The 12,325-nt window shown below is 36.6% G+C and overlaps 1 protein-coding gene across 1 annotated transcript in view; it reads right to left on the reverse strand.

Annotated features, from left to right (window-relative positions):
- LRBA (LPS responsive beige-like anchor protein) overlaps window positions 1-12,325 on the reverse strand; it is a 567,906-nt gene that overhangs the window by 412,151 nt on the left and 143,430 nt on the right. The window contains exons 32-34 of the mRNA XM_034771513.1: window positions 7,076-7,154; window positions 6,578-6,711; window positions 2,600-2,661 (exon numbers count right to left, since the gene is read on the reverse strand). Of these exons, the coding sequence (XP_034627404.1) occupies window positions 2,600-2,661; window positions 6,578-6,711; window positions 7,076-7,154 (275 nt within the window). The remainder of the gene's footprint in view (window positions 1-2,599; window positions 2,662-6,577; window positions 6,712-7,075; window positions 7,155-12,325) is intronic.

A 12,325-nucleotide genomic window follows, 5' to 3' on the forward strand; every position in this document is an offset into this window, starting at 1 on the left:
CTTTACCTAGGAAATGGTTGATTTTCTCCATTTTCCTGGATAAACAATAATAAAATCTCAAACCTTTTTTGCTGCAACGACATATGATTTTATTACTGTATTGTTTGCTTCTTGGAAAAGAAGAAATTTCCCAGTCTTATACATTGAAGTTTTGTTTATTTGTTTAAGGTATTGGTATATAATTGGTATTGGTGTAATACTTTAATAGGGCAAATATTGGGAAAGAAATTAGGTACAAAATACTGAAGATATTAATCAGAACAGCCCTCCACTTTCATAAAATGTCTGACAAATTTTTGGAGTTTTAAATCAAAATTGTACATGCTTAATTTGTAACTATTGAATTATTTATGTGATTAAAAACTAGTTTTTGACCTGATCTTTCGATCTTTGGCACTCCATCCTCTCCATCTCCTCTTAAAAAATTAATTATAATTTTAGCAAGAGGATACCACTTCACTTCCCACCCTGTCTTGGGCCAAAATATATATAAATATATATCAATCAAACTCAACCCCCTCTCCTCCCGGTATCTGTAAAATGTCTAGTTGAAATTCAATTTCATATCTCTCATGCTTTCATGCAGCAAAAGACAGTTCACTTTTTAACAAAATAAATCACTTTTGTGATTGCCACACTGACCTCTTTGAATTAGGAAAATTCAAAGTGAAAAATGTAATTATCACCCCCAGAACAATCTGTACACATCTGGAGCTAATTTTGGCTTCATTTCTCGCATCATTTTTCATATTCTGCCAAATATTACAACTGCTATGTAACTTTTAAGAGTTAAGTTTGACTTTATTGGTTTATTTCAACTCTTACTCAAAACAAGCTCATCCTTTGCTACTAACGCTACTAAGCTATCACCATATCCTCCATTTGATTAGATTAGCATTGAATAGCACTGTGACATGTATGACAAATAGGTGCATTAGAGTGGATCATTTATTCCTTATACTTTCAGCTTCCAACAACCAAGTATGTGACATACTGTACAGAGGACAGTATTGTTCTTTGCAATTTTCAAAAAATAAAATATAAAGAGATTATTTAAAAAATAAAAAGATTACCTTATCAAAAAAGGTAAACAGCAATTACAAACATAACAGGCTAATCAGACCATCTTAAAAAGAAATGTTTTTAGTATCTCAAATCACTAGTTTTCTAAAAGAAAAATAGAGTATAACAAGTTTAAATAGAAGAGTATAACAAGTTTTATGTAGGTTTCCAAGTAACATCTATTTTGTTTTTTTAAATAATCAATGGTAAATTTGTATTCTAAGAATGTAGAGTGGTTAGGTACACTTTCAGAAAATAACAGCAACATTTATGATAAGCAATTATTTCCAAGTTCCATGAAAGATATTAAGTAAAACTTCCAAAAAACAAATATATTCCCTTGATATTTTCTGCAGAAGATGGGGAAACTATGTAAATAAAATTCTGATTACATCCGTGAATAATAAGCCCACTAGAAACATAACTACTCTTCACTAGTTCATTGTAAAATCCATTAGGTGTAATCTCCAGAAGTAATTGTTCTTATTGCAGTTTATTGACAATGGAGACTATTGATTTTTCACACCTTCTATGATTCTTTCATTTGTATTCATGAAATGTCCATCAGCACAGTCTAAATAAATTTGGCAATATAGGCACTAAAACGAATAAATCGATGTGAAGAAACATTAATTTTGCATTATCCTTATTCGTCAGGCAAGTAAACCATAAGGGTTGTAAATGAAGGTCAAAGGTTTTTAAATGGGTCAGAACCCTTGACCTCTAGACCAATACCCTTCCCATTAAAAAAGGCTATTTTAAAGTTTTAAGTAGGGGAATTTACTACCAGGTATCATTTTTAAAGCACCAAAAAGAAAAAGTTCAATAAAAACATTCTTCTATTTAATTACAACAGAGAAAGCAAGAGGACACCAAAAGTACATCCATTTGATGAAGTGCATATTATTCTTTAACTACAATTGTAAGAAGGTTATCCAGTATCTTATCAAGACTAACCAAAAAGATAGGGCAATTCTAAGATTTTTAGAGCATCTAAGGTGATTTTGTCAAGAATGTGGAAAATCTTGAAGTGTTGACCATCACAGCCACTTTCACATCTTTTTTTCCCTCAGATTCAAAGTACATGCCAAAAACAATTAACAATAACAAGGATTTCAAAAGTATTTATCACTCATTTCATAACCTCTACACAAAAGAAAAACGCTCACTCATCCCAGAGGATTTCAAGTGCCACTATACAAGGTGCAGAAATCAATCTGTTTCCCTAACCTTAATATTTTATTTTCTCTTATGAAAACAGAGCAAGGAATTAGACTTCAAGACTGAGGTTATGTAAATGCTAGACATTTTTAATGGGACACAAAAACCTCAGTGTCTTCGCTCACCTGAGATTTCAATTAGTATAACATCATAATCCATTTGCAATCATAGTGTCTAAAATTTAGTCCTTCTACACTACAGTTAAAAATATATTCTAATTGTAAGCATGTTTACCATAACTTCAGCTATTTATCAAAGGCAGCAATTTCAGCCACACAACTTTTCTACAGTATTAATACTATCAATTAAAACTCACCTGAGAGCAAAGTAACATGACCAACTCCACCACTGAACTACTAGATTTCATGCAGACCAGACCTACAAAAGGAAAAAAAGAGATTTAATTATACTTAGGCTTGTATTTATATAGTATTGGGTATTAAACTTATTAAAATCTAGTACATTTGTTTTAATATATAAAAGTAACTATGTCTTAAACAGCATCTTTGTAATCAATTAAAGCTGAATTTTTACACTTGTATTTAAATGTATATTAGCTCCAAGCTATATTAGCTTATAATTTGTATGCTTAAATTGGAGATCATTTTTGAAAAATTAACTTGTGCTATAAAATGCTACCTCAGATTTATTTAACTGCAATTGCATAAATATTTGTGTTTCAAAATACTAGAATAAGTGTGCATAGCACATGCTATATTGATCCATAGTATCTACGCTTTGCTATTTTGGGGAGGATTGGTCATTATCTATGCAGAGAAGGGAAATGGCTCTATGACCTTTGCTTTCTACATTGCGTGCTCTCCCTTCAACCCCCTAGCTATCAATCAAGTTTCCATTTTGTTTCATGGCAGCAGACATCCCAAACACTCTTATTAGTACTTTGACCCGTGACCCCACACTAAACCTTAGCAGAAGTGCAAACAGTTACCTATTTTTTATTTTTTTTATATATATATATCAAATTAGTTTGATTTGTGTGTGTGTGTGTGTGTGTATATATATATATATATATATAAAAAAAAAAATCAAACTAATTTGATTATTATTATTATTAACATTTCACATTTCATTTTGGCTTGTCTATAGAATATCAAAACTGCTTTTAAGGCCTAAAAGTTGTGTTTTTCTATATTTATTTTTGTGTAAGCAATGCACATGCTATGATTGTTTTTGTTGTAATCCCCTGGTGATTAAATATCTGAAATACATAAGAAGAAAAACCCACAGACTTGAAATCCTTCAGACTACTTTGAAAGGAGAACATCTTTTATCCACTTGTGTACACAAAAAGCCCATTGCCAAAGTTTTAAAAATAATTTTTGCTTGCTTGTTATTCTTCTGACTGTGATGATACAAATTTTGTTTGAGAGTCAAGTGCTAAGTGAGACACACATATATATCCAAAAGCAGAGTCTGGTTCTGCACAGTTTCAGAGAAGATACATTCATTGTGACTGTTCAAGCAATTTTCCTTAGTTATGCATTTAAGAGCAGAAATAGGTATGCAAAGTTAAGTTTATACAATACGTAACTGTAAATTCAACAGGGCTCTCAACATCTCTCTCAACTTTTGTTTTCATCTATTGTAGAGAATGTTCTCTTTTATTATGCTTTTAGGTATTATGGAGGCATTGATTGCAACCCCATAGTTAAGGGTGCATTCTGAACTGGGCTTAAAATGGGGCATACATTTCTCCACTTGTAGATGGTTTTTCAGTATGAAATGTCAATGTTAGAAAACGTGAAGGACAAAGTCTATTTAGTACAGATTGAACCTCTCTAGTTTGGCACCCTCGGGACCTGACCGGTGCCGAACCAGAGAATTTGCCGAATCACAGGACGTCAATATGTAGCGAGTGGGTCTCTATTTTTATCTCGCCAAGGAGAATACAAGAAAATAAGTAGATAAAGCATAAAAAACATAAAATAAAATCATGCCAGACCACAGATGTTGTCGGACCAGAGAGTGCTGGACTAGAGAGGTTCAACCTGTAGCTCTGTATTGTGTAATAAGGCTCAATAGGAAATGTTTGAAATTAATTTGTGGTAGTCAGATCTGTCTGTCTATCTATGTACACATATACAACAAAAACTGGTAGGGGCAAATTATCTAGATCTGATACAATAGATAGTTCTTATGAAGATATTTGAGATTAAGGATCATGTGTTTGCGGTTATACTTCAGAACTGAAAGTTTATCACCAGACCCAAGCACAAAATCTTTGAAGAAGCTCAAGAAATGCCTTTTTTTTTTTTTTTTTTTTAAATGACTACAGGTATCCAGTGTTCCCAATACAACTGAGGCCTCAGGCTGCTCTCTGAGACCCATTCCTTCTTATCTAACTTCCAACAGCCATAGACCCTCTCTCTCCAGGAATAAGAAAACCACAGCTAATTCACTCCCTATCTTGTCAGGTTTCAGAGTAGCAGCCGTGTTAGTCTGTATCTGCAAAAGGAACAGAACAGGAGTACTTGTGGCACCGTAGAGACTAACAAATGAGCAATTACCAGCAGGAGAATGGGAAAAAAAAAAAACTTTCTGTAGTGGTAATCAAAATGGCCCATTTCCAGCAGTTGACAAGAATGTGTGAGGAACCGTAGGGGGGAAAATAAACATGGAGAAATAGTTTTATTTTGTGTAATGACCCATCCATTCCCAGTCTTTATTCAAGCCTAATCTAATGGTGTCCAAGTTGCAAATTAATTCCAATTCAGCAGTCTCTCGTTGGAGTCTGTTTTTGTAGTTTTTTTGTTGTAATATTGTGACTTTTAGGTTTGTAATCGAGTGACTAGGGAAATGGAAGTGTTCTCCAACTGGTTTTTGAATGTTATAATTCTTGATGCCTGATTTGTGGGGGGAGGGATAGATCAATGGTTTGAGCATTGGCCTGCTAAACCCAGGGTTGAGAGTTCAATCCTTGAGGGGGCCAATTGGGGATCTGGGGCAAAATCAGTACTTGGTCCTGCTAGTGAAGGCAGGGGGCTGGACTCGATGACCTTTCAAGGTCCCTTCCAGTTCTAGGAGATGGGATATCTCCATTAATTAAAAATTAGTCCATTTATTCTTTTACATAGAGACTGTCCGGTTTGGCCAATGTACATGGCAGAGGGGCATTGCTGGCACATGATGGCATATATCACATTGGTAGATGTGCAGGTGAACGAGCCTCTGATAGTGTGGCTGATGTGATTAGGTCCTATGATACTATCCCCTGACTTGGCAACGGGCTTTGTTGCAAGGATAGGTTCCTGGGTTAGTGTTTTGGTGTGTGGTTGCTGGTGAGTATTTGCTTCAAGTTTGGGGGCTGTCTGTAAACAAGGACTGGCCTGTCTCCCAAGATCTGTGAGAGTGATGGATCGTCCTTCAGGATAGGCTGTAGATCCTTGATGAGAGGGGCACTGTGAAAAGCAGGTGAGCATGCAGTACAGGAGAACATGGTGGGTTGGAGGGGGAAGTCTTTTTGTGATTTCCAGGGTAATATGGAGGGCAGGAAGAGTAAGTGGGAATGTGAGAGCACCTGTGCAAAGAGAATAAGGCAAGGCTTCCCTCACACCGAACCAACTGGGGATGAGCTGGGAGAAGCAGACCAACATAAATGCTACATCACCCCTCATGGCAGGATAGACAATGGAAGGAGAAGCCTGCCAAACCCTCTGAGGACTAGGTGGGGCCAACTGAGCAAGAAGCTAGCTAAGACCTACAGCGGGCTGAGTTGCAACCCAGCTCCAGTAGAAGAACTGGCTCCTGTCAAAAGGAGAAGACACAGATTCAGAGATAACCCTGGGGGAATGGGAATGGAGTTCAAAGAATAGACTTCAGGGGAACCCTGAAAGCCAGAGATAACTTGAGTATTTGGGACTTTTTTGTTATGGCCCCTTTTGTATGAGTTTTTATAATAAATCAGCGTCAAAGAGGGTTTTATTGAGTTAAGCATCAAGAGTGCCTGAAGTGGAGATACTGGCTTCCTGAGAAGGAAATCTGAGGCAGAGAGTACACACGCCACCACACTAACTCAGCAGGGGGAGCATTTCAGAGCAGACACGCCATATAGCAGTCTGCATATTGCTTCAATGTTTCCACCAAGCTGAAATACAAATAAAATAAGACCTAACATATAAATAGACAAAAACTGCATGTAGCTACAGTTTCAAATTAAGTTTTGAATTGTGAAGAGGTTTAGTTTGTAAAACTAGGTTATTTTAACAGTTTAAATTAGTCGAGTTTTCTTTAGAGCCTTCACGTTTGGCAAAAAAAATTAAAAATGGAAACTTACTTGTACCTTCTATCAGCAGCTCCTGCCCATGGCTACCCAAAAGAGTGCGAGAAAGAAAGGGAGCAAAATCCACAAAAATCTCTCTCAGAAGAGGGGCAGCCTTTTCCAAAGCATGTTCAAGCCTCTCTGTAATGCTAATTAGAAGATGTGTAAGATTAATGAGAGAACAAGGAAAGAAGTCAAATTTCCATAGGAAGAGGAATTATTTTTGACATGATATCATTTTCATTATACAAAATTTATTAACAGGAATCAGCTCCTAACCAATGCCTTTTTCACAAAATTACATTTTAATATAGTCTGTTTAAGGACACGATACAGTACCCATTGAAATCAATGGAAAGATTCCCAAGTTCAACAGTTCCCAAGTTCACTGAATCAGGCCTTAAATTATTAACCATGTCTTAGTAAATAGTTTATAGGAACATACCAAGAAATTACATCATCAAAAAAGTAAGAAGCAGCAACGTTATCTAAACATTCAATTAAAGTAGTTACCTCATATTTGAAGCAGAATCCTCTGGCACAGAAGAAACTGTAGGCACAGGTGGCAATTTTGAATTAGATGATCCACTGCCTACGAAAGAGAGTTAGAGAGAACTCATCAGATGGGAAGCATGGGCAAGAAGGATAGACCATAGGAAAAGAAATCAAACACTCAAGTTTGAACCCTAGCATACCAATTACTTGCAAACATGTGTGACCTTGGGGCCAGGGCTGGCCCTAGGAATTTTACAGAGTCGGAGGTGGCAGCAGCAGGGGGTGTAGGGAGGAATGACACAGCAATGTGGGCACAAACACCCCTGAAGTTGACACCCATGACATCTGCCCTGCTCGCCTTCCCCTAACTGGCCCTACTTGGGCAAATCACTTCACCTCTTTGCATCCTTGTTTTCTTGTCTGTAAAAAAGGAATACCACCAATGTACGTTCCTACTTCATAGGTGTGTTTCAACAATCATTCTTTAATAATTCTATAGTTCAAACATGAATTAATTTGGAGGATTCCTATGGCCAGGTTACACAGGAGATACAACTAGATGACCATTTCTCTTATAATCTATGAATGCTTGTGAAAGTTTGAAAAAAGTAAAATGGTAAGTATTATTTAGAGTGCCCACTTCATTAAGTCCTTGTATCTTACCTAATTTTCATATATACATAAATCTTCAAATAGGAGAGTTTTAAGTATATCATATACTTTTTCTTTTGATTGCTAAAGAGCTCTCCCACCCTCTCTGAGCACCTTGAACTGAGAATCCCGCTAATTTTCCCCCTTAAAGTTCTCTGTCAGCTCAATGTATAATACTAAAGCCACCTTCCTTACAGTTAAAGAACATAGGAGATATAATAACAGATCTAATTTACCATATTTAGTCTAGCATCCTGCTTTTGGTAGCGTCTCAAAAAAACTGCCTGATGCTCATGCCCAGCATAGAAAATTTCAGCCCAAATTGGACAAATGCAGCTGAAAATGGGTCTTATAAAAGGAAGCTTCAAGCAACCTTAATAATAGTCAGGGCTACCAGCCCTACCTATACTCAAAAACATAAAACACCGTCCTGTTAAAATACAAAACACAAAAAGTAAGTAATAGGTCCAGTTCACTAAAGGGAAGATAGGGAAGGTAATCAGAGGGCCAACAGTGATCATTCTGAAAGCAACACTGAAAAAAAACTAAGGGACAAAATCAGATTTCAGCACAAAGGCTATGTCTACATGGCAATTAAACACCTGCAGCTGGCCCATGTCAGCTGACTCAGGCTCATGGAGCTGTTTAACTGTGGTGTAAACCCTCAGAGAGTCCCAGAGACCAGGCTCCAGCGCAGGCCTGTCCTTCTACACTGAATTAAACAGTCCTGTAGCCCAATCTCCATGAGCCCAAGTCAGCTGATATGAGCCAGCCACAGGTGTTTAACAGCAGTGCGGACATACCCAACAGTTCAATATCATCAGGCTCAACATAGCAAAGTTGATGCTGTCTTCAGATGCAAAATGGAAATCCTAAAGAGCAGGCTCTGTGAGCACAGATACTGACAGTACAAGTCTGAAGGAACTGTTCTTAAACGCGGCCAGAACCAACACCAGTATGTGATTTAAAAAAAAAAAAAAAAAAAAAAAGTTCCAATTTAGGGCCTAATTTTCAAACATGGGCTTCTATTTTTTGTGAGCAAAATTTTATGGTTGAAATTCATTTAAGCTTTAACTGTAATTTATGGTGTAATTTATTATTTGCACTTTTGTGCATAATTTTGAAAATTTTTAAGGACAGAGTGAAAGTTGGGTGGGCAGCATAAATTGGGTGATGTGGAAGTGAGTGATGAAGGTTTATATGACAGCAAGAAAATGCTGGATCCCTTAACTGCTCATTTCCAGCCACTATAAGCTGGGGGGCAGTGGTTGTTAAGAATTGTTTTTAAAAGTAATGTTTTTGGATGTTAGCTGGATTTTACTGAAACATGTCTTTAACATAAACACTTCTTAAAATTATTTTGTGAATAAGTAGTAGTTCATAACCATATAATTATCTTTTTTAAAATCCAGTTTCTTTGAACACTATTACTTTTAACATATTCAAAAAGAAATTAAAAGACATTAAGTACAAAAAAGATCAGTCAGATGCTGTGGGTAAGAATTAAGAGACTAAACTGTTAGATACAACCTTCTGTATAGAGAAGCAACACACAGTGATGAACTTCTTGTGACACTGAATTCCACAGATTGACTCAAATGCTCTATAAAGGACTATATATCTACTGGTTTTTCTTTTATTGAATGACCCCTGTTCTTGGAATATGTGGCAGGATTAAAAAAGACCGTCTGATCAGTTTCATTATATCCTTTAGAATAAAATACCTCTTAACTTTTTGCCTTTCCAGGAAAAGCATCCATCTTTGCATTTTCCCCTTGGAGCCCAGCAATAGCCATCCAAGTACTTATGGAGCAAACTCTCAACCAGTTCGTAAGTGCTCCCTTCCTACTCACACCTCCAAGATTGAATACACCTTCTCTGTAGCATGCCCAAATCTTGCCACTCTATGATGCTAGGCTGAACACAAGAACTCAAAATGTAAGATTCACACATATAGAAAGTATTCTCGACATACAAAATGCATTTGGTCTTTTGGCCTCGAGATGAAAACCTTGTTTGTGTTTCTGGGACCTTGAAGTGAAAAAATTCCCTTAAGACAAGCCCTCAGAATATATTTAAAATCTATGATAAAGAGGTCATTGTTAGAAGGTTGCCACAAATACAAGGTGCTATTATGACTCAGATGATAACATTAAAACCTTACTATCAAAGATGTGATGGTTTCAAGTATCACAGCAGCACCCAGTTAAGGGCTTATATAATTTAATACTAAGGTGGGATGCATGTTAAAAACATGAGAGATAGGAGACATTCCAATATTATTTTTAGCCAAAATGAAAAATCTCTGAGGAAAACATGGAAGAAGCCAAAGAATCATCTTTCAGGTTAGTGAAATGGTGTAATAAAATACCATGAGGCTACCCTTGGTTCTGGTTAACTTTCACTATTTTATACTGCCATGCAGTAGCATTAGTATAAATGTTGATGTATGAAGAAAGGCCATTACTCGTGACACAATTGCTGTTTTTCCCTGTAATAACTAAAACTAATTGTGCACTATAGAGACGGACTAAATGGACTAGTGAAACCTGTACTATATACTGCATATATTCTTAAATTACTAAAATCATTATTGAAGTTAAAATGCAGCCTAAAATGAGGAAACAGCACTAAGCAATTTATGCTTGAGAGATAGTGTAGGGTAGAGGCCACTGTAAAAACTGAAAATCTATTTTAACCATGTAATGGTATGTCTGGCCTAAGCTTCTCCATCTTTAAGAGACCACACTCCAAATTCAGACATGTTTCATTATAAGAACTAGCTTAGATTTGTCAGAGCAGATTTCCATTTATGTGAGATGTAAATGAATGTGCACAGTGGTTTTTCCCACCAAATGATTGTGTCATGTAAGTTTTTTGGATAAATTTATTAATTTTATAAGCAAATTGGGCTTTCAGTTTTTTTAAAATGGCTTTTAGTGCAATTAGCCAAAAATGAAGCATTTCAGAAGTATGATTTCATCTACAGCACACATGTGGGTAAGTGCAGTAGCTACTTCAAACATGTGGAACCAAACTGCCTTATCTCTTCCTTATCCTTTCACTGATAAACTGGCTCCTTCAAACTGACAGTTTTACAGACATTTGCAAGAACATAAAAGAAAATGCAAATAGATCATCTGTCTAACACCCTTCTAGTGAAAGCTTATTGTTTATTCAGGGTCCCCAAGGGTCTAAACAAATAATGTCTCTAGCAATAGTGTTATTGAAGAAACTCCTTCACCAAAACTCCTTATATCCTTGTGTTGTATATACACAAAAAGCAATAAATACACACTGCATGCTGTACAGTATTTAGTGAGATGCGGGACAGGGGTAGAAATAGGAAGAGGCCAATTGAATGAATAGATCTGCTTAATTTTGCCCAACAGACAAAACATTTTAAATCACTAACGAGCCAGTGCAAAAAATAAACTCCCTATGAATACAAAGAAACTATAATGAAAGGTTTTACAAGCTAGAAGGATCTGTTACATAAACATATCTTCTGTATCCTAAGCCAAAACAAATTTCACGAGAATGGTGCACTCTGATGTGAACTGCTTTTAAGAATGGTTTTTGACCCAATTAATATGTTTAAACACTTTTTATTGGGGATGTTTCTATGAAAATAATGGTCAGCGACAGATGAAGTAAAACAAACTGACAATATTTACTCTGTTATTAATCTTCAGCCACTGTTGCGATTATGACTCCTCAGCTTAGCTGCCACACTCCAAGTAGCTCCTTGAGTGACTTTTACACTGATGTCAATGTAAAGTGAGCAAAACTGTTTCTGGTTCTATTTGTTTCCAATACTTAGCCCTGGTCTACACTTCAAACTTATGGCAATGTAACTATGTCGCTCAGGGGTGTGGAAAATCCATGCCCCTGAGTAACGGAGTTATATCTACTTAGCCTCCGATGTAGACAGCATTATGTTGACAGGAGGGCTTCTTCTGGCAACATAGCTTTTACTTCTCAGGGAGGTGGAGTACCTATGCTGATGGGAAAAGCTCTCCTGTTGGCATAAAACCTCTTTACAAAGCACTACAGTGGCACAGCTGCACCATTGCAGTACCATAAGTGTAGACAAGCCCTTAGTCAATGCTTTCATCTTCAGACCTTAAGGTGCTTTCACCTACAGGTGAAGTAGGTCAGCATCATTCCCATTTTAGAGCTAGGTAAACTGAGGCACAAAGTGATTATTTTCTCATACCTTTTCCAGCAGCCATATCACATCAAAGAAATCTGTTGACAGCCTCAGGTGTGCGCACCAGCACCAATAAATTGAGACTAAGAGTCCTGAGGAACAGTGATTAATGACCACTATGCAACAAAGTGACTAAACACAAGATATTAAGCAACAGAGGGTCCTGTGGCACCTTTGAGACTAACAGAAGTACTTCTGTTAGTCTCAAAGGTGCCACAGGACCCTCTGTTGCTTAATATCTTGTGTTTAGTCACTTTGTTGCATAGTGGTCATTAATCACTGTTCCTCAGGACTCTTAGTCTCAATTTATTGGTGCTGGTGCGCACACCTGAGGCTGTCAACAGATTTCTTTGATGTGATATGGCTGCTGGAAAAGGTATGAGAAAATAATCACTTTGTGCCTC

This window comes from Trachemys scripta, chromosome 5 (genome assembly GCF_013100865.1).
Source record: "Trachemys scripta elegans isolate TJP31775 chromosome 5, CAS_Tse_1.0, whole genome shotgun sequence".
Lineage (NCBI taxonomy): Eukaryota > Metazoa > Chordata > Testudines > Emydidae > Trachemys > Trachemys scripta.